General features: G+C 44.5%; 1 protein-coding gene across 1 annotated transcript in view; it reads right to left on the reverse strand.

Annotated features, from left to right (window-relative positions):
- MYO3B (myosin IIIB) overlaps window positions 1-23,604 on the reverse strand; it is a gene marked incomplete at its 3' end in the record, with an annotated part of 379,148 nt that overhangs the window by 141,583 nt on the left and 213,961 nt on the right. The window contains exons 23-24 of the mRNA XM_080668808.1: window positions 14,786-14,863; window positions 11,787-11,992 (exon numbers count right to left, since the gene is read on the reverse strand). Of these exons, the coding sequence (XP_080524934.1) occupies window positions 11,787-11,992; window positions 14,786-14,863 (284 nt within the window). The remainder of the gene's footprint in view (window positions 1-11,786; window positions 11,993-14,785; window positions 14,864-23,604) is intronic.

Below are 23,604 nucleotides of genomic sequence, written 5' to 3' on the forward strand. Positions count from 1 at the left end.
TCTGTGTAACTTTAAGCCAGCTTCTTTCTGTATTAAACTGGAATAATTTCATTGATTTGGGGGCCATTTCCACTGTTAAGTGAGATGATACTGTAAAGCACTAGCATGAAGCCTGCCGTAAGTGGTCAATAAATGCCCCTCTCCCTTCTTCCCTTCTTTTCTTTGACAAAAATCTATTTTTCTTTTCTCTAACCAAGTGTATATGAAGAAGTAGCTAAAAATCTTTCCTCTGAGTCATCCCTACACCAACATGCTTAGGGGTGAGCAGATATCCTAATATATAAAAAGCCAGGGGCCGTCACGACTGAAACAACTGGATGGGCGACTAAACACAGGCTGCATGGGGTGACCAGGCTGGCAGGGGCAGCAGTGAGGGGTGACCAGACCAGCAGGGGGGGCAGTGAGGGGCAACCAGGCTGGCGGTGGGGGCAGTTAGGGGCAACCAGGCCGGCGGGGAGGGGGGGGGAGGGCAGTAAGAGGCGACCAGACCAGCGGGAGGGGGCAGTTAGGGGCGACAAGGCTGGCGGGGGGGAAGTTGGGGGCAACCAGGCCAGCGGGGGTGGGGCCTTTGGAGGCAACCAGGCTGGTGGGGGGGGGGGCAGTTAGGGGCAATCAGGCTGGCAAGCAGAGGCAGTTAGGGGTGATCAGGCTGGCGGTGGGGGAGGCCAGTTAGGGGTGATCAAGCAGGCAGGTGAGCGATTGGGAGCCAGCAGTCCAGGATTGTGAGAGGGATGTCCGACTGCTGGTTTAGGCCCAATCCCCGGGATCAGGCCTAAATCGGCAGTCGGGCATCCCCTGAGCGGTTCCAGATTGGAGAGGGTGCAGGCTGGGCTGAGGGGACCCCCCCTCCCGTGCATGAATTTCGTGCACTGGGCCTCTAGTTTACTATAAAGAGAATAGAGCATACTAAAACTGAAATGGCTAGTATGGGTCAGCTGATGGACTAGGCAGTGGCTCCCTAGAGTCTCGTGTTGGGGGGAATTCACAGCCACATCCGGACTCTGAAGAAAATGTGCCTCTTTGAGGACCAGATCTGCAGCTGGGATTGGAGAGTTAAGTGGCACTCATTGGCTATCTCTGTGCCAGGAGGTATCCTTGCATTCTCCTTCTCCTTTCCTACTTTTTCTCCTTTTTTCTTCATTCTTTTTTTTTTCTCTCTGTCTCATTGCTATCATTATCTAACATAAGTTAGTCCCACTGACATTTGTTTTAACAATTGTCCAAGCAGGGACAAAGTTTTCTTTCAGCCACTGATTTTTATAGAGTAAGCTGGTGGCCAATCCAACTGCATTGATACTATCAAACACCTTCATAATGTCTTTCTCCTTGTTTTCCTCTGTTATTTCTTCTTGCACTGTTTCCATAATGTGGCCATTGCTCCCTGTGTTTCTATTTCTACATGGGTTCTTCCTTATAATTGAATTAGGTCTTGAGGCTGCCCACAATACAGACATAAAGGGAATCAGGAAAGACAGCCTGGACTTGTTATTACTACCAGCACTCAGTATTTTTAGAGAACAGTGTGACTGATATTACCTCTTGTAATCACTTTGTGAATCACCACTTCAAATTTCAGGCTGAATTTGCATAGCTGTCAACTACAGAAATGATTTTTCTGGTACTTGAATAGGTAAAAGACATCTGTCAGCAATGTGGGCTCCATGAAAAAAGGCAGAACCTTAAAAAAAATGAGGTTTGGGATTTTGAATCATCTATAGCTATAGGCAAGTTAGGAAGATCCTCAGTGTAGGCAAGGCCAACTTGAAGCCATCTTGCCCCCTAAGGAGGAAGGGAAGTGGTCACAGAAATTCTCTTCAGTCTATAGCAACCTGCAAAGATTGATACTGCCACCTGCTAAAGATGCACCTGGAGGAAGCTATTTCATTTCTTTGGCCTCAGTCTCCTCATCTGTGAAATGGGAAAGTTGGACCAGGCCATTGCTTATAGTCTTTAAATGGTATTATAGAAGGCACTCTTAAAATATTTTTTGTTTATTGTACTAACCAAGACTATAACAATGGCAATGTAAGAGTTAAGAGAGTAAAGAAGTCATCTAAGGTCTCACCTACATAAAAATCATCAACACACTGCCAAAACCGGTTTGGCTCAGTGGATAGAGCGTCAGTCTGGGGACTGAAAGGTCCCAGGTTCGATTCCGGTCAAGGGCACGTAACTTGGTTGCGGGCACATCCCCAGTAGGAGGTGTGCAAGAGGCAGCTGATCGATGTTTCTCTCTCATTGATGTTTCTAACTCTCTATCCCTCTTCCTTCCTCTCTGTAAAAAATCAATAAAATATATTTTTTAAAAAATCATCAACACACACAGGGAAGGGTGAGCAACTTATTCTCTCAATTAAAACAACAAAAAAGGGTAGAAATGACAGTATACAAGGACTGCTGTTGTTAGAGATCCCTCCCAGAGAATGCCACCTCTCAATTGCTGCTCCTGGAAGGTAAATGCAGAGACTGTACACATAGCATGCAATATATCTTACTTGTAGTGTTGAAGCTGTCCATTATCCTTCCTAAGTATTATCTCTTAATGTGTCCCTCACTGCTGTGTAAATAGATTTGCAGGTAACTAAGGACCTTGTTCACTTTGCTGCAGATATACTAGCTTATCTGAATGGCATATTGTGATCTATTTTATGGCAGGCTCCCACCTGTGATGCTATAGGTGAAAATAAATCCGAGAATGTCCTGTGAGAGGCAAGGCTTGGCATGGCCACCCTAGCTCCTGGATTTTTTACATTTCATTGTTAACTGCTGGCTCCCCAGAGAAAAAAGTAGAAGCTTTTTTCTTTGAAAATTAAAATTTGGATTTCAGCCTTTCTTGTCACAGATATTTGGATTCTTCCGTGACACTGATTTTTCTCTCAACTCCTGTCCTGTGGGCCAGTACTAACCTTGGGGCTCTGCAGGGATTGCCAGGAACCCTGTCCTCATAGCTGAAGTTTCACAGTGATAACTAATGATATTCAGTTCACTTTGCAAGAGTTGAAAGGATTTGCTGCACGCTTAAAACTGCAAACACACCTTTCCATGGCAATGGAATGAAAGTGTCCTCAGTATCTTGCCTGCTTCTACTCAGGCAAGCACTTCTGCACTTACTAATTCTTAAACTACAGTCTTGATGAAGAAGCTGAATAGCAAAGAGTGTGTTGTGATGAACTGGACGTATTTATTCAAATTCACTCAGCCCCTTAGTCATTCAGTCTCTCCCTCATTCAATTAATAAACATTAGATTTCTGTGATAAGCATAATTAGCACCTTTTCCACTTATATCCCCACTTCCTCCTGGCTAACTGAATACCAGTTTTTCTTGGGTGACAATGTGCCTAGCCCCACTCCTGTTCCCACTTTCTAAGCCCCTCTTTGTAGTTAGGGACGGTCATGTGACTCAATCCAGGCCAATGGGAGGTATGTGAAATGGCTCCTGGGAAAATAGTTTCTTTCCTAACAAAAGTGGGGCAAAGGTGGCTGGCTTAGCCTTTCCTCCTGTCCCTTTCCTCCTGCCTAGAGCGCAGTCATGGTGTCTAGAAGAGGCAGCAGCCACCTTGTGACCATGAGACTATAAGCCAACCCCCACACTAAGGATGGTAAAAGGAATAAAAGGGAGTCAGAAAGTATTCAGGTTCCTGATGACATCATTGAACAGCTAAAAAGTAACATTAAAGCCCTGACCGGTTTGGCTCAGTGGATAGAGCATCAGCCTGCGGACTGAAGGGTCCCAGATTCAATTCCGGTCAAGGGCATGTACCTTGGTTGCAGGCACATCCCCAGTAGGGGGTGTGCAGGAGGCAGCTGTTCGATGTATCTCTCTCATCGATGTTTCTAACTATCTCTCTCTCTTCCTCTCTGTAAAAAATCAATAAAATATATATTTTTTAAAAAGTAACATTAAAAATGAACATTAAAAATAGCTTACCTCTCAATTTCTTTTTGTGAGAAACAAACAAACCTATTTGCCAGTGGTTCCCAATTTCATTCCCCAGGGGACATTTGACAGTATCTGGAGATATTTTTTTATTGTCTCAACTTGGGGGTAGGGGACTATTGGCATCTTAATAGGTAGAAGCCAGGGATGCTGCTATGCATATGACAAGGCTTGGGACAGACTTCCACAACAAAGAGTTATTTGGTCCAGTGGTGAGACCAAGAAGCCCTGCTTTAAGCCACGAAAATTATTTGTTTACTTTTGTTTGTTATTCACAGTTAAATGTATTCCTGAAGGCTAGAGTCCTTCATTCAGGAAACACTAAACACACACCATGGACCAAACACTATACCATGCAAGATGCTAGGGACGCAAAAATGAGCCCACTCCATCCCCTCAGAAGTCCCCTTCACACTCCAGTGGGGTAGGCAGAAATGTGAGGATACAAATAAAAGTATATGCTCCAATACAAAGATATGAACATCCAGGTGTGGGAGCAGAGAGGGTGGGGCAACGACCAGCATGGGGAAGTCCAGGCAGGCTTCAGCGGGAAGGTGCCTGGGCTGGAGCTTAAAAGGTGAGGAGGAGATGACCATGTAAAGACTTTCCATCAGAGAAAAGAGGAGCTGCAAAGGCCAACCGCTGTGTAACCATTGAGCAAGTTCATCTTAACCTCAACAAAGCCAGCTCCATATACCTGCCATGTACTTCAAAACAGTCAGGACCAAAGTGTCAGTAAGGAGATGGTAAAGGAAGTTAGTGATGAAGGACAATGAGTAAGACTTTGATTCAATTCAATAAATGTTCATCAAAGACCTAATTTGTGTCAATCACTGTGCTGGACAGTACAGATATAAAGTTGGCTGAAAAAAATTCTTGCCTCCCAGGTCATTAACATCAAGGTAAGAAAGAGGCAGGCAGCTAGTTTCCTTTACAACGTATTAAGTATCACCAATGAAGTTCATCAGAGGGGCTCTTAACCCAGCCTGGGGGAATCAAGGACGGTGTTGCAGAGAAGATAATGCCGTTCAAAGTCCTAAGAAATGAGCAGGGTTAGGTGAGTCCACTGAGGACTTGGTGAAGGGGGATTCAGGCAGCATCTACAGTCTTGATGAAGAAGCTGAATAGCAGAGTGGATTGTGATGAACTGGACTTATTTATGATTCCTGATCAAGGGCATGTACCTGGGTTGTAGGTTAGATCCCAGCAAAAGCACAGAAGCATGGAACAGCATGGGTATAGCTCTAAGTAGTTCAGTTTTTGCTGGAGTATGAGCTGAGAGAGAGGTCGGAAGACAAGAGAAAAGAGATTAGAGAGGTAGGCAGGGGCCAGATCACGGAGACTGCTCTATACTGGGTACCCAGTAGAGGTCTGGATGGTCATTCAAATAAGGATTTTAATCAAGCAAGCAATATGCTTAGACAGGGAGTTTAGGTAAATCATATGCTAGTGGTTCTTTAAAGAACAGAATAGGAAGGGAGTTCATTTAGGAAGCTATGTCAAAAGGGTGGGCAAAAGAGCTTTCAAAGGCCTGGAATAAATATAGATAACTAGAATAGAACTGAGACTTCAAAAATGATTTATGACCAATTTATGGTCAGTTGATTTTTAACAAGGATGCCAAAACAATTCAACAGGGGAAAGAACATCTTTTCAACAAATAGTGCTGGAAAAGCTGAATATCCATGTACAAAAGATTTAATTTGGACTCTTACCTCATAACAGGTATAAAAATTAACTCAAAATGGACCATACATCTAAATATAAAACTATTAGAATAATACATAGGAATACACCTTCATAACCTTGGATTAATCAATGGTTTCTTAGACATGACCCCAAATGCATGACCAACAAAAGAAAACATAAAAAAATTACACTTCATCAAAATTAAAAATTTCTTTGCCTCAAAGGACATCAGTAAGAAATTGGAACAACAACCCACACAATGGGATAAAATATTTGCAAATCATATATCTGATAAGGGGCTATCCAGAATATATAAAAATCAACAGTTAAATGAGCAACAAATTTGAATAAACATTTTTTTCAAAGGAGATGTAGAAATGACCAGTAAACACATGAATAGATACTTAGTTTAGATAGTGGTGATAGTTGCACATCTCTGTGCAAGGTGATAGGATATTCCCCCCCCCCTTTTTTTTAGAGAGAGTGGAAGGGAGGAGGGAAAAAGAGAGAGAGAGAAACACAGATGTGAGAGGTACATTGATGGTTGCCTCCTACATGTGCCCAAGGGTGCTGGGATCTAACCTACAACCCAGGTACATGCCCTTGATCAGGAATCATACCCGAGACCCTGCGGTTTGTGGGCTGACGCTCTAACCACTGAGCATACCAGTCAGGGCTCTGTGAATATATTAAGACCACTGAATTGTACTTAAAAGGGTGTCAAATATGAATTATATTTCAATTAAGCTGTTGCTATTAAGTAATAATAATAATAGACACTGGGAGAAGTGGGTGATTAATAAAGCTTTAAGAAAAGGGATGGGAGATTCCCAAGGGAAACTTGTTCAGTAACTTCAGCAGGTAAAGTTGACAGAGCCTGGTAATGGACTGTTTGAAGAAACTAAGGAGAAGACAAAGGTGACACCTAGATTTCTAGAGGAGAGAAAATGGAGGAAGAGAAGGGAGAATGAGCTGAAGGACATTCCAGGTCACCATGGCTCTTATGCCATCATGAGAAAAGGTGGAAGCTTCTGATGAAAGAGAAGAGGGAAGAGTTTCATTCTGTTCAACAGACATTAGCTTAACAGCTGCTAAGAATCGGGTCCAGAGAGCTGTGGGCCTTTCTGGAAGACTTAGAGGTTAGGTAAAGCCCAGGAATATGCATACAACCCCTGAAAATCTGTATATCCCTGGCTTCTTATCTTGCAGACAAGAAAACATTTTTTACAGAAATGTTAGGTTACTTGCCAAATATTATGTCCAAAATGAGACTAGAAATCTGATCTTACTAAACTTATTATTTACTACAATAGTTTAATAAACAAACCATAGGACTTGGAACTGAATGTGCTGTCCTATCTTTTAGACATTTGTCAGAACACATCTCAACACATGTGTGTCCCAGTGTAGACCTTCTGCTGAGCCATGCTTCTGAGCCCATTGACCATAAAGCTATGAACATTCACAGTCATTTTCTCAACAGTATAACTTCCCTCAACAGTATAACTTCCATGAGATTTCAGCTACCTGCCCAGCACTGCCAGGTGGCCTCTTTCATGCCTCCCTGACAATAGATAAATACTTCCAACCCACCCAGCCTCATTGATGAGAAGGTGTTGGAAACAAACCTTTTCTCAAAGACTCCATGAATGGAAAATAATTGGAAGGATGTGGAGAACAGCTACAGCATTTGGACAGGCTCAAGCCTTGGACTAATGAGAGGGCATTGTCCTCTTGTGCCAAAGCCACGTGCAAGTCCCAGCTTGAAGGGCAAAGCCCTCCCAGCACAATTATAGTTGTAAGTTTGACCTTACGGTTCGAACCTGTGGTCCCAGGTGGCTAAGTGATATAGGCTGCAGGAGGTGCAGCAAGTGCTGCCGAAACAAAGCTTGATAGAGTTCAGGTGATGTAATTGAGTAGATTAGAAACCCGAGAGAACATTGTAAACATCTTGACCACGCCCTTACTTTGCCTCGTGGAATCTGGCTATAAAATAAAGACTCAGCTTGCAGGCTGTCGCACTGTCTCTGCATCTGAGAAAAGTGTCCCACCTAGCCCCAGCTATATTCTCTTGTCTGTTTTCTTTAATCCTTAACCACCACCCCTCAGGTTCCCCACTGGCCATGCTGGATGCGGTACAGAAGGGGACTTCCAAGGATGAAGGAGGAAGGAAATATCTGCAGACTTGGGTGACATGGGGAAGTCCTTCCTCATTCTGAAATCCAAAAACATGATCCCAAAACATTGCCTTTTAGGTGTGCACATCAGGATTTCAGTCCCAAAGGCCAGAAAATAAAAATAAAAAAAGATAAAAAGATAAAAAGTAACATTAAACAAAGCCTTCATCTTTTATTTACCTCTACCTGATGAACTTTGAATGGCTGTATTCCCTGCCTTTGTTTTGTCTGCATATTTCCTGCTAAGAGTTTACAAAACAGCACTCCTGAACAGGAAGATAAGAGGTGAACCTATTTGTTGAATAACATCAAGGGAGAAAACTGCTAACTCACCCATTTTGTTGTTAAGTTGCTCAAAAGGATCAAAATACCAATTAACTTGCTGGCTCAGAAATCTTTGATACCCTCATATTTACTGACATTTTGAAACGCTTGTTCATACTTGCCTACTGGCTTTCTGATTATGAACAAAGACGTGCCGATTTGTTCAGCATTTGACCTGTTTTCTTAAATATTTTTATGTATTCAACACTTAGTGGCTAAACATACTTGACTGGCAACATTCATGTGCTAAAATAATCTTTTTTTTTCTTGTTCCACCTCTAAATTTAAGAGGAAAAAAGAGGCTCAAAGACACTTCTTTTTTAAAAAGCCACTACATTCTTATTTTTAATTCAAAAGCTTTCATTGCAAGTAACTTTTTTGCCATGTCTTCTCCATGGAATGTAGTGGTGTTTGGAAGATTTGATGAAGCAAGGACTATTTTAGGCCTCACTCTTGGAGCAACTTTTGGAAAAATTACCTTGGGCATAAGTTTCAGAAAGGAGGTAAAAAGACAGTAAAGATGACTGATAGGGTGCAGCAGATTTCATAACAGATTTTAATTTTCCTCTCTGGATAGCCTCACACAGAGTGCTTTTCAGAGGTAATTCTTTTGTTATCATTGTCCTTTATTTCTTCACAGAAGGTTTTGCGAAGATTCTACTGTAATCATATGCATACACAAGGTATCCCTATAGCAGTTGTGCAGAAAAGAAGAGCAATTCATTCATTCCAATATAAAGGCAATTTCTGGATTTGAAAAGCTCCACAGAAATCTGTTTTAACAAACACTGGGCTGAGGAGATTAAAGTGTGGCTGCTGAAGTTAGACAGCCTGGGTTCAAATTCTGGCTCTACCATGTACTAGCCTGGGACCTTGAGAAAGTCACTGATTTCTTTCTGTGACTGTTTTCTCATCTATAAAATCTACACAAATAAAAGAGAAAATGCAAATTGACCATCACTTTGCTACGCTACCAGCCAATAGGAGCGAGTATGCAAATTAACCCAACAAATATGGCGACGCCCATAGCGGCCAGGTGGCGCTGGGACTGCGGGGGGGCGGATCAAAGACACAAGCCCACAGGGAGGCCGGCACCCAGCAGCCCCAAGGCCCGCGGCCAAAGCGCTGGGGCTGCTGGGGGCGGTGGGGGGGGGGGGGGGAGGGGGCAGCAGAGACCAAACCCGCAAGAAACCTGTGGAAAGGGAGATAAACTATCATAACTTTATCTCCCTTTCCGCAAGATGAGAAAACTGCCCCTGGTTTATTTAGTGATGTGGCCCACACCTTTCTACAAGCACAGGGTATGTTATGACCACTCCCAGGAAGGTCTGGTCAGAATACTGTCTCCAGGGAATAATGCTACTGTGGCAAATCATCTAAGAGAGGAAACAAGCTTTTGTTGGGTTTATTCTGAAGGTCAGAGAACATGCCACCCCAACATATGCTGTGTTGTTATATTGATGATCTTGAGCTGCAGATGCTTGAAAAACAGCAAATGCATGCAGAGGCTTTCACTGAAGTCTCCTGATCTGCCTAAAATCGGACCCCCCAAAAGGAGCTTAAATGTCATAGGTCCCCTTGATGGGAGAAGTGTCATCAGGCAGAGAAGACTGACTCCTGTCACAGGACAGGAGAGTAGAAGTTGACATCACACCCAAACTTTGTTACAAACTATTTCCCCCTGCCCTCCCCCCCACCATTCATCTTTCCTAAAAATCATTTGCTCTCCTCTAAGAGGCCTACATCTCCTGTCCCCTTTCCCTAGGAAGAAGGTATTTAAATCTGCATTCTAAGCCACCTTGGGGAGTTACTCATTTTTCCCTGGGATCTCCCACATATACACGAGGTACACATATTAATGAACTTTTGTTTTTCTCTTGGTGATCTGTCTTTCATTACAAGGGCCTCCACTAAGAACTCAGAAAGTTAAAGGAAAACTATTATTCCTCCTCCATAATTCTATCTCAGGAAATCAAGTCCCCAGCTGAACAATGAGGTTGGCTCAAGTACCAAGCAGTCTTGGCTGATGGGAGGGAAGCTTCTAGGGAGAAATCAATGATATTGGCATCAAAATGGGACAGAGGGCACACGCGTGGTTGCTGGTGGGAGGTGGTTAAAGTGGTTCAACATTTTTGGAGGATGATTTGGCAAATTCGATAGAAATGTTCAAGGTACATCCAGGAGTCTTCTACTAGGAATCGCATCTGCTGAGATAAAGCACAAGCGCATAAGCCCTGGTCAGAACCCAGGATGCTACTGCGGGCTCCCCTCCAACAATAGGAAAACCTGGGAACAACCTGCATTTTTAGGACAAGGTGGCATCTATACAATAAAAGGGTAATATGCTAATGAGACTGAACATCTTCTGGATGACCTTCCAGATGTCCTTCTGGACGTCCTTCCCGACAAAGCCATGTTGGCGGGGCCAAGGCAGAGGAGGTTAGAGGCGATAAGGCAGGCAAGGGAGAGCAGTTAGGGGGATCAGGCCAGCAGGGGAGAGCAGTTAGGGCGAAGAGACTGTCAGGGGAGAGCAGTTAGGGGGATCAGGCCAGCAGGGAAGAGCAGTTAGAGGGATCAGGCTGGCAGGCAGGTGAGCGGTTAGGAGCCAGAGGTCCTGAGGGGTCCCAGATTAGAGAGAGTGCAGGCCAAGCTGAGGGGACCCCCTTCCCGTGCATGAATTTCGTGCACCGGGCCTCTAATAGAAATAATAATGTGAATGAAAAAGGGGCTCTATAATAAATCTGACAAGACCAATGACCAAAAGTAACCTCAAAGATGATCTGACCATAAATTCAGGAGTGGGCAGTCATACCCCAGGCCTATAAAAAGGTGGGTTTGTTTGTTTGTTTGTTTGTTGTTGTTTGCTTAAGCAGGCCCTGACCATTGTTCTTATGCAATTCTAGGTTAACACAACTTTGAAATGCTGGAAGTGTTCCTCTTTTGCAGACCCCTCTGAGGTATAACCATCCTCAAGAGAGCACATAATCTTGTCATCTATTCTGTAATCCAGTCATACAGATTTTCTGGCCTTGCTTTCATGTACCTTCATGTACTAGTAATCTTTCTTAATTCCAGTGTATAAGAAGAACTGCAAAACTGTCTTTCTCCAGAGCATCTGAGATCTTGCTTCCCAAATAAACTCCTAACATCTATAGGTCTGGACATTTCTTACGTCGACAACAACAGAGTCTAGATTACTGGGCTGTTCCATGGATCAAATGATATTATACATTTAGAATATTTTAGGTGCTAGGTAAATGTTAGCCATCATATCACGCCATGCTATTGTTTCAGCCTGGGAGAGGAGTGGGTGCCTGGGTGCACTCACATCTGCCAGAATCTTGACCCACTTATGGAGAGATACTTTCATCCTACCAATTAAATAACTGAAGGTTGTGAAAACTAAGGATATATAACATATAAATATCTATGGACATTTTTCTATTCTCAATGTGATCAGAAGGGAATTTAATCTGTCCTCTAGATCACTGCAATTTAGTTGGAGCACAGTAAAAATGCAACATTTAAGCAAGTGAAGGCTAACTGATAACTAGTCAATTACACGTTTGGAGGCGAGTGGGCAGGAGGAGAATCTCAGGGGACAGGGATGGCCACGGCAGAGCTGTCTTTAATGTATTTCCCAAGATGCCAGCCTGACCTTTTCACAAACTCTTCGAAGAGGATGCGGTGGGAATAGCCCTGCTGGCGGATGCGGACTGTCTCCAGGATCCCCGTGGAGCGGAGCTGGACCAGCACTCTCTCTTGAGAGAACTTCAGGGCCTCTCGGTCATCGTTGGGCTTAATGCAGCGCACAAAGTGGGGCTGTCCCACCACCATCTTGGAGAGCAGATCCATCAGAGAGTACTGATGGGAAAAGCACATGAAGTGAGGTTACCCCAATGCAATGGAGAACTCCAGGGGCCTCTAGAGCAGTTTATTGGCTTGTAAATGACTCATGGACTTTTTTGAGGCTGAACAAGAAACCAACAATAAGAGGTGATAACATAAGTTCTGACGAGTACTTACAGCTGCTTGCAGATTCAAATGCATTCTTTTAAAAAAAATTTTTTTAAATTTATCTTTATTGTTGAAAGCATTAGAGATGTCCCCTTCCCCCCCCCCCCCCCGCCCCGACTAACCCTCTCCACCCGCCTTCTGCCCCCTCCCCAGGCCTTCACCACACTACTGTCTGTATCCATGGGTTATGCATATATGCACATAAGTTCTTTGATGAATCTCTCCCCACCCTGACAACCTTCCTCCCTGAAATATGTCAGTCTATTGCACACTTCAATGTCTCTAGAACTATTTTGTTTGTCAGTTTATTTTGTTCATTAGATTCACATATAAGTGAGATCGTGTGACACTTGTCTTTCTCTGGCTGGCTTATTTCACTAGCATAATTCTCTCCAGGTCCCTCCATGCTGTCTCAAAGGGTATGAGATCCTTCTTTTTTATAGCTGCATAGTATTCTTTAAACATCACTAGTGCCAAGCAATGTCCCCATGTGGCAGAGACTTAGCTGCCTAAGAAATACTTAGGTCACCCCATAACTCCATCGCCAGAACTAGCTTCTCTCTGGTATTCCAAGGTAATACTCCAGAAGCTATATCTGAAATTTAAAATGTCTAGCTTTTAGGGAAGGGGTTAGTTCTACTTAGGAACCACCAGAAAGTCTAAGCAAATCCTATTGATACCATTGATAAAGAAAAACATAAAAAGAGGGCAAAGGAAACAAGAAAACTAGAGGGAAAAAAGATTGTAATGAAGATCAACTAACACACGCCGAGTAGCTGGCGCAGAGAGAAAGCACATGGGAAAGCAGAGGGGTGCTGTGCAAGGGAGTCTCAGGTGTTCCTTAGGGGCATCCACCTTTGCAGCTCCTCTTTTGGACATGCCTGCAGGAGCAATTACAAGCCACCCAGGAAATCAGTCCCATTATTTCATAATCACATCTCTTACTGATCCAAAATGGTATTACCTAGCTTGTCAATACACCTTATTTCCTGAATTTATCATTTGGGGAGCAGTATTTTGAGGACACCAAATTGATTGTCATGGGTATATTTCTGAAAAACTATAAGCCAGAGACTTCTCTGCTGATAGAAGGACTTTTAGATTCTTGGGAATGACTTTACAGAGTTGCTCAGAGCCTCCAAGTCCCATCATACACACACAAACACACACACACACACACACACACACACACACACACACCAAGACACAAAGAGGATATAGCTGCTAAAGGGGACAAGATAAGAAATAAGTGGCAAAAAGGAGACATATGTAATACTTTAAACAGTAAAGAATTTAAATAAAAAAAAAAAACACAAAGAAAGAAGTGGCAATTAGAAATGCACAAACATGAATGATGAAACAGGGGCTGAATGCCTTCCTGCCAGAGAAACTGTAGCAGGGATCACTACGTGGAAAAAGTGCTGGACTCAAAAGGCCTCTGGGCCCCTGTAATTCATATGCTGAGCCTAATTCTAGGCTGCCTCTGAAGCATAGTTGGTTAGGTTAGAAAGACTCTTGGCTTTAGATCCTTCTTGAACCTGATAGCTTTCTATAAAGCCAGCTATCCATGGTGCTGGCTCCAGGGTCCTGTCCTTCAGCCTGCCTGGCAACTCCAGCCCCCGACCCAGCTCCCCACCTGACTTCCCATCCCCACCCCACAACCTTATCATTTGTCCCTGAGATTAGTAGTTCTGTCTTTGGCCTACAGCATCTCCACCATGAAGCTAGCTGGACATGAGCTCCAAGTGATACAAAATATCTAAGGGCTTCCAAAACAATCCATAATTTAAAGATAAGCCAATCTGTATAAATTTGGTACAAGAGTATCCATGTCTTATCTTTCCTATATAATGAGCATTTAATAGAGTCCTTGTAGAGACAATGTTTTCACTCAAAGGAGTCATTTTAGTAGATGAAATATCATGAATTGGTCAGCAGAGATGGGGAATAATTGGGTTCACACAAACAAGTTTGCAATAGGACAATTCAATTTAGGAAAATAAAGTCAAAGCTAAGATAAATTCTCTCAGGACCTAAACTTGATAAACCACCTTCTGAAATGTTATTAACTACTTCGCTTTTCAGTAAATATGCCGGGAAAGCGCTGACTGCCGTAGCTTTAAGGCCAAGCAGCAGCTCCCATGCTAACAGAATCAGCACATCCAGTGCACAGGGCTGTGAGCCAGTGGCTGAGAGGGCTCTCTGTAGACACTTAGGGTTTCATCTGATCCTTCTGTGATCAGGGAACACTGCACTCAGAGGCAGAGGTTTCTGGCTATAATATTTTCTCTCCACACCCCCACCTTTCTTACTTGGCTTCTTTCAGTGATTCTATCAGATCTGGGTCTCTGGGGGAAGGATCGGCAAGTCCTCTTTGTAAGTAGACAGAATACAGATCAAGAAGACTCCAGCCCTGGCTGGTGTGCTCAGTGGTTAGAGCACTGGCCCATACAATGAAGGGTCACAGTTCAATTCTGGTCAAGGGCATCTACCTGGGTTGCAGGTTCCATCCTGGCCCTGATAGGGCCTGTGGGAGGCAACCCATCGATGTGTTTCTCTTATATCGATGTTTCTCTCTCTCCCTTCCTCCCTTCCACATCCTCTAAAAATCAATGGAAAAATGAAAAGAAGACTGCATACCCGGAAGTAAGAAGCCACGGTCTGTCTCTTCATGTTGGTGGTTTCTTCTGGATGCCGCATTACCTCCAGTGTATCCACCTAGAACACAATAAGCAGAGAGACGTGGTTTGAGGATATAGATAATTTATTGTCTGGCTTTTTCAAAATCTGAAAGACTGTTTGGTCAAATATCTAAGAGGCCTTAATGTTTAGAACACAATAGTGCACACTTTGGGGAGAATTTTTGAAGACATATCAAAGAAAAACAGAATTTGCATGGTTCTGCTCGCTTGACAATGACCTCACTCTGCAACGTACTAAAGCATAACCCCAATCAGTGGTATGTCTATACTTCCCCATGTCCCAATGGGCCCCGGCTAAGTTCTCCAATACTGTCACATGAGAACAAACTATTTTGTACAAGAAAACTGGCATAGGCTCATGAAGCTGGGTGATTATAAAGACATGGACCCAAAGCCCAGTGGCCTTCCTGCGGTCAGACCTTGATGCTGCCATACCCTCCTGCCTCCAACAGTTCCCACGTGCTCACTGTGGACCGGAGCTTGGGATACATCTGTTCCCAATCATTTGTCCCAACTGGCTGGGCTGGCTGGAAGGAACTTATGAATAAAAACAATTGTAGGAATCAAAGGCAAGCAGCCTGTGTTTCGTTGTCATAGCTCAACAGCAAGCGCTCTGCTCCTGCACACACGAAGCTCTTCGGTTTGCAGAGAGCCCGAGTGGCATGTCAGCACTGGCCTCCACCGTGCGGCTTCCCATCTGCTCGGAACAGGTGGCAAGAGAAGCAGGAACATTCGAAAGGAAGATGCTACTGTCAGCATGTGTGTTCCGCTCGGCAGACTGTTGTCCAGGCGGCTACTTCCCTGTTCAACAAGAGTGAAGAGTGGGTGCTAATGGAACAGGGTGCAAGGGGCAGGGAGAATAACGAGGCTTACCTCCAGAGGTATTTAGGAGACTGTGCACACAATGGAGGAAGAGCTTCAATTGTATAAAGACAAACAGGTTTATTTAAGAAGGGGAATAAATGTGGAGCTAAGTTTTTAAAAGCTAGAAAAGCAACCTACGTAGTGAGTGAGCAGAAACATGGGACTCGCTCTAAGTGAAACTATGTTGGGCGCAGTGCGGCTTTCTTTTGCTAGGCTGCACATTGGATGCGTTCCCCAAGCCATCCGTTTATTTGTATGCAGCTGAAGCAATGGTATACTGCTTGGTTTGACTTGTAATTGTTTTGTTTAATGAGAAAGGAGGAAACAAAAGCTCTGTATTAAGAAGGAAGGCTGCGCTGATGTAGAAAAGGGAAAAGCAAACACAACACACCCACCCCATCTGCAGAGGCACTGTGCTTTCTCCAGAGTCATCTGCCTAAAGGCATCTTCCCCCACCTCACCTCCACTTGGATGATGGAGCTCAGAACTAGTGAGTTTGGGGGCTAGGTTTGGGGCACACTTTTAGGAATGTCCCCACCACTTCCTTCGAGTCAGAGGTTCTCCCTGAAGAACCACATCTTGCTACAAAGCCTTGCTTTTCCTCCATCATTTCCCTCCCTTTTTATTCAAATCAGCCAGCCAGTGCCAGCCCCTGGGGCTCCAGTGCACTGTGAAAGAGCAGCTGAAAAGCTCATGCACATTTCTTTTATTAGTAAAATTTACCTGTTACCATCCCTCAAAATGCACAATGGACCTTGGCATTTGAGAATTTAACAGCTTAGTGATCAGAAAATTATTGATATATATTAATTCTGCAGAGACATAATTTAAAAGGTATAATACGTATTGTTTTCAAGATCAGTACCATCCCCTGCAAAAAATTGGAAAAATATAGACTGAAGCAACAGTTCCTACTTCCAAAGGTATAGGGCTACTGGAATCCCCTGTCTAACCACCCAGCATGACTAAGTTCTCTCCTTATATTTACATACAGAGTAACTTGTGGGAAGTAAGTAAACATCTATCCTATATTATATACAACCTGGAAATGCTAATACTTGTCTGCAGTTCATCACCTATATTTAGTACTATATTTTAAAGAACAAATAATATGCTATTAGGATATCTTCAAATTCAAGAATTTGGAAAGGTCTTGGGTTGGTCAAGGGTCTCTTTCATATTTGCATAATCACAAGGCTCTTCTAAACATGAAATGAAGCTAATATAAGGGAGGGGCATGAGAACTATATAAATTAACTGAAGTCACATGAAGTTAAGTCAGGGGCCTGCTACATGCTGCCTGACATGGAACTGGGCTGACCAGACAAAGAAAATTCCTGCAAAGATTGATTAGTAGCTACTCACCACACCTTACTGTTTATTCATACCATTAAAGCAAAACACAGGCCACAAAATGTACCTTGTAAAGGGTAATCCCAACCTCTTTCCACTCTCAATTTCCCCATACCAGCAATTTTCCATAGAAAGTACAAACAGATATAAGCTCAACCTCTAGAGATGGTTAGAGTCTTTCTTCCTCCTCTCTTGAGGAAAGTCTGCCACTCTGTCTATACTGGGTGTACCAGTTAATAATGCGGATTTTTCAATAACTGGAAATACACATATGTTTATATATATGCAATGTGATATGTATGCTATTTTGTTGTATTGACAGCAAGCTTAAAATGTCAAATTTTCTGAAGGTGTTAACATCATAGATATTTTTTACGCTTAAAAATGTCGAATTTTGTGCCAAAACAAGAGCATTTGTGGGAAGTTTTAATTCATTACTTTATTTTGAAGAAAAAGTTATTGTATACTTCAGGAAGCTTATGGTGAACATGTTCCATCTCAAGATACTTGTGAATGCTGGTTTAAACACTTTAAAAGTGATGATTTCGATGTGAAAGACAAAGAACATCCAGGTCAACCGAAAAAGTTTGAAGACCAACAATTACAAGCATTATTGGATGAGGATGCGTGTCAAACTCAAAAACAACTTGCAGAAAGATTAAACGTTGCTCAGCAAACAATTTCTGATTGTTTACAAGCAATGGGAAAGGTTTTAAAAGAAGGAAAATGGGTGCCACATCAACTGAACGAAAGACAAATGGAAAACTGAAAAGTCATCAGTAAAATGTTGCTTCAACGGCATGAAAGAAAGTCTTTTTTGCATCAAATTGTGACTGGCAATGAAAAGTGGATTTATTTTGAGAATCCCAAATGCACAAAATCATGAGTTGATCCAGGTCAACCATCAACATTGACTGCAAGGCCAAATCACTTTGGAAAGAAGACAATGCTCTGCATTTGGTGGGATCAGGAAGGTGTGGTGTATTATGAACTTCTAAAACCAGGTGAAACTGTTAATAGTGATTGTACGGACAACAAATAATCCATTTGAACCATGCTTTGATCGTGAAACAACCAGAATGTGCCAGAAGACAAGGCAAAGTAATTTTGCTTCATGATGATGCACCATCACACACTTCAAAATCAGTTAAAGACACGTTAAAAGATCTTGCCTGGGAAGTTATTAACCCACCCGCTGTATTCACCAGACCTTGCTCCTTCAGAATACCACTTGTTTCGATCGATGGCACACGCACTTTCTGAGTAGCACTTCAAAATGCACAAAGAAGTGGAAAATTGTGTCTCTGAATGGTTTGCCTCAAAACAAGAAAAGTTCTATTGGGATGGTATCCACAAATTACCTGAAAGATGCGGGAGGTGTGTAGCTAGCGATGGACATTGCTTTAAATAAAGGACTTTTGAAGTTTCTCTTGAAATTATCGTGTTTTCTTTGATTACAAAATCCTCATTATTAACTGGTACACCCAGTGAAGTGGCTTTTCTTCTCTGGTCTTGGTTAGTGCCCACTATTGTCCTCTCTGCTCAATGAAACCTCTTTCCATGTTAACCTCTTCCTTGGCTTGCATCTTGAATTCTTTCCTGACCAAAGTCTTGATGCAGGCCTCAGGTCTCTAATAGGAACTTGCCCCTCCGGCATCGAATCTAAATGAGGGAATTTTGGACAAGGCACATACCAGTGGTGCTGGTTGGAGACCTCTTTTTGCACTGGGCCTATCACAAACTTTAGAGAATTCCAACGAATTCCAATGTATCAAAACCAAGAGAGATGAGAAGGTTGTTGTCTAATCTAAGAGCTTGTCTTCCTGAGCTAACTTAGTTAATGGTAGCCTCATTTAATTAAAAACTGAAGTTTCTTAGAAATAATCTAGAAAGGAGATTCTATGAGGGGCATCATCTAGCAAATAGTTCTTCCCAATGCTGAGGATTTCACAAGAAAAAGCAGTCTGCTCCGGAGAAGGCTAAAAAGGGCTAATTCCAATGTAACCCTGATGGGGATAGTGATCTGAATCCATGCCAGCAAGCTCAGTGTACATTCTTGATAACCTATAATTAAGTCACTGCCTCCTTCCCAGATACTGGTCTTGCAGAACCGGTTACAGAGGCCATGGGCTGTGGACAGTGCACTGTCCCAGAGGGAGGGTTATTAACGCTGACACCAGGCCAGACCATCAGATATGGCCTGGCGTCCTCCAACACCTGGGGGCCTTCTTGCAAGGCCCGCGAAAAGGACCGGAAGCATAATCCATATTTGCGGGACAAAGACCACAGGGAGATATAAAGGAAAGCCCTATGCATGTTCCTTCACTCAGATTTGGAAGGCTGTTCCCTGAGTCCACCAGTGTATTAAACAGTGTCCCTCCTCTTTTTTGAAACATCCTTGGTTTTCTTGGTCTTCTGCAATGGCTGGTTCCCTGACTGGGAAACCAACCGTGCTTGGCTTTTTGGCCTCCAGTAAGGGGACAGGGCTTGGGGCCCAGGGGTGCAAGATAGGCCTCCGGAAGGTGCACCCTGCTGATTTTAGCAGAATTGAACCGGGGGACTCCTGGCGCTCCCGGACCTCAGCCTAGGACCCGGCTGGCATCTGGAGAAAGTGGACGGACACTTCTGGATCTGTTGACAGAATCGGTAATGTAGAGGCCCCAGTCAGTCAGGCCCAGTCTAAATGAGTGGAAGGGGGAGCTTGATCACCTCCCCGGAAGTCATAGGACTTCATCAGTTAAATTGGTCAGGAATCGGGTGGACTGTGTTTTTAAACTCTGAGTGAATGTCTGGTGAAAGTGTGTGAGTGTGGAGGGAGAGGGCCTGCCCTCTCTTACCTTTGTGTGGCTCCACGACCTTGGTTACGGAGTTCAAGGGGGCCCCAACCTGCGGTTCCGCGATTTGTCATATGGCATAACGGTGACTCACCCCCACATGGAGGTGACCAGGCCTGGGGTTTATACGGGTGCACCTTAGCTAAGACAAATCTAAGCTTCCAAGGGACGCAGCCAGGCGGGCATCTGAGTGAGGATCTGTGAAAACTGGTCACTCCCTCCCTTGTCTGTCTCTTGCCACCGATCATCATGGGGTCAGGACAAAGTAAACCCACTGTTCTCAATTGCATGTTGAAAAATTTTGAAAAGGGGTTTCAATGGAGACTATGGTATTAAAATGAATTTTGAAACACTGAGGAAATTCTGTGAAGTAGAATGGCCAGCCTTCAGAGTTGGCTGGCCCTTGGAAGGCTCCTTAGATAAGGGACTGGTCAGGGCAGTCTGGAATGTAGTCATGAAAGACCCTGGACACTCAGATCAGTTTCCCTACATAGACAGCTGGTTAGAAATTGCTCAAACCTTGCCGCCTTGGGTCCAGTTCTGCGTGTGTAACAAAGGACAGAGCAAGGTTTTGGTAGCAGGAGTGAAGAGGCAGGCAGGGCAGGAGCAGGCTAAGGAAAAGCAGGCAGAAGAGGAGAAAGCAGAAGAGAAGCAGGCAGGAGAAAAGAAACAGGTCCTCCAACCCCCTGTTCTGCCAGGACCCCCTGAGGAGGTCCCACCGGTTTTACCACCTCCATATGTGCCACAGGCAGCACCAAGTGCTCCCCCGTGGGTCTAGAAGGTCCAGAAAGTCTGGAAACACCACCCCCCTCCGTCTCTCCTCAACCGGGCTCTCCAGAGCCAGTTGAGCGGCGCTTGCGTTCAGCCAATCAAGGGCCCAAACAATAGCCGGCACATCAGATGCCTCTCAGGGAGATTCGGGGTGCCCAAGTGCTTGGTGAAGATGGGACCTTGCAGGAGGGAAGGCCAGTCTATTATTATCAGCCCTTTACCACAAGTGACATCCTGAATTGGAAACATCACACCCCAGCTTATTCTGAAAAACCTCAGGCCATGGTAGACCTCCTAGAAATGATCTTCCAGACCAGAAGCCCACCTGGGTGGACTGCAAGCAGCTCCTTTTCACGTTCTTTAACACTGAGGAGCACATGAGAATAGTATCAGAGGCTCGGAAGTGGCTCCAGACCCAGGCCCCGCCAGGAATATTAGATACAGACAGATGGGCCAGGGAGGCCTTCCCAGATGAGGAACCTAATTGGTCCCCGAACTCAGAAGACAGAAAGACCAGGCTAGAAAGATATCGGCTGGCCTTCCTCCAGGGGGTCAGGGCCAGAGCTAAGAAGCCCACCAATATGGCTAAAATCTCTGAGGTTTTCCAGAAGCCTGACGAAAGTCCAGCAGCTTTCTATGAGAGACTATGTGAGGCATACCGAATCTACACTCCCTTTAACCCTGAGGCCCCAGAAAATCACACCATAGTAAATGCCGCTTTTTTAGGCCAAGCCCAGCCTGATATCAGGAGAAAATTACAGAAGCTGGATCGAACTGCCGGAGATAGCCAACAAGATTTTCATCAACCTTGTGGCAAGGAGGGAGGAAGAAAAGAGAATACAAAGAAGGGCCAATATAATAGCAGCAGCTTTTAGAGTCTCAAGTTCCCAGACAGATCAAAAAGGGAAGCAAGAATACAGATCAGGGGGAAAAGGAAGAGCAAGCCTGAGAGGAGACCAGTGTGCCTATTGTAAGGAGACAAGACACTGGAAGAATGAATGTCCCAAAGGACAAAGTAAGAAAACTGGGCCCCCTTTTCCACCCAATCGCTATCAACCAGAACCACCTGAAGCAGATCTCACTGGGCTAGCAATGGCTGATTCCGACTAGGACAGACCGGGCTCTTTTCAGCTGGGCCCCCATGAGCCCATGGTCAGAATGAAAATTGGGGGCCAGACTGTGGACTTTATGGTTGATACAGGAGCTGAGCACTCAGTAGTCACACAGAAAATAGCGCCTCTCTCGGGAAAGGAGGTCACCATTATTGGAGCTACTGGGGACCAGACCCGTAGACCATTCTGCCACCATCACCGATGCCAACTTGGTGGTCATCAAGTAATTCATGAATTCCTGTACTTGCCAGACTGTCCACTGCCTCTAATGGGTAGAGAACTTTAGCCAAAATGGGGGCAGAAATCACTTTTGCTCCAAATGGCTCAGCACAGCTTCGCCTAGGTGAGGAGACCTCCCCAATGATCCTGTCCCTAGCAGTGCGAAGGGAGGAAGAATGGAGACTTTATACCCCCCAGTCAAAGGCCTCGCCATTAGAACCTGAATTAGAGAAAGAACTCACGCTGGTCTGGGCGGAAGGGAATCCTCCAGGCCTGGCTAAGGACCACGCCCCGGGTGCTAATCGACTTAAAGCCTGGGGCACAGCCTGTTAAAATCCGCCAATATCCAATTATCCCAGGGTTTTCAGACCTGGATAAACGGCTCTCTGAAGCTTTAAAAGGAGGAGAGAAGGCACCCATCGACTGGGGTCCCAAACAGGAGAAAGCCTTCATCACCATAAATGCAAAGATCACTGAGGCCCCAGCATTAGGGCTACCACATGTGACACGAGACTTTAATCTTTTTGTTCACGAGAACAGCGAGTAGCCTTAGGAGTTCTTACCCAGGAGTTTGGACCCTGGCAAAGACCAGTAGCCCATCTCTCCAAGCAGATTGACCCAGTTGTCTCCAGGTGGCCCCATGTCTCAGGGCACTTGCAGCCGTGGCATTGTTAGTCAAGGAAGCTGTTGTCACCCTGATGGAAGCTTTTGTCACCCTGATGGAAGCAAGAAGGGGGCTGGCTCTTCATGGCCAGAGAGAAAAGGAATCAAAAATCAGAATGAGCCGAAACCGGTTTGGCTCAGTGGATAGAGCGTCAGCCTGTGGACTGAAGGGTCCCGGGTTCGATTCCGGTCAAGGGCATGTACCTTGGTTGCGGGCACATCCCCAGTGGGAGGTGTGCAGGAGGCAGCTGATCGATGTTTCTCTCTCATCGATGTTTCTAGCTCTCTATCCCTCTCCCTTCCTCTCTGTAAAAAATCAATAAAATATATTTAAAAAAAAAAAATCAGAATGAGATTTTAAAGTTACTAGAAGCAGTCTGGGAGCCCAAGGAAATAGCAGTCATCCATTGCAAAGGTCACCAGAAAGGGAAAGAGTCAGTATTAGAAGGAAACCAACATGCTGACGCCACAGCCAAGCTGGCCGCTAAAGAACAAGTGGCACCGTCACGTATCATGTTGTCCCCCAAATTACCTGAACCTCCAAAGTACACTCCTCAGGAAGAGGAATGGGCCCAGCAAGAAGGGGGCAAGAGAACAAAGAAAGGCTGGTGGAGTATAGATCATAGAGTCTATGTCCCAGAGCAGTTAGCCCATAAGGTAGTTCTCCAGCAGCATGAACTTATTTAGGGAAGACTGCCCCAGAAGCTTTGTTAGGCAGATACTACCTAATTGCCCGTCTTCCCTCCTTGTGTGCCTCAGTCTCTCAGCGTTGCCTCCTCTGTGCTCAGAACAATGCCAAACAGGGTCCTGTGGGACCGATAGGAGTTCAGCGCTGTGGCCAAGCTCCTTTTGAGGACTTAGAAGTAGATTTTACAGAAATAGGGCCTAGCAGAGGAAATAAATACCTGCTAGTTTTTGTTTGCACCTTTTCAGGCTGGGTC

This window comes from Plecotus auritus, assembly GCF_963455305.1.
Source record: "Plecotus auritus genome assembly, chromosome: 5".
In the NCBI taxonomy this organism is placed as follows: Eukaryota; Metazoa; Chordata; class Mammalia; order Chiroptera; family Vespertilionidae; genus Plecotus; species Plecotus auritus.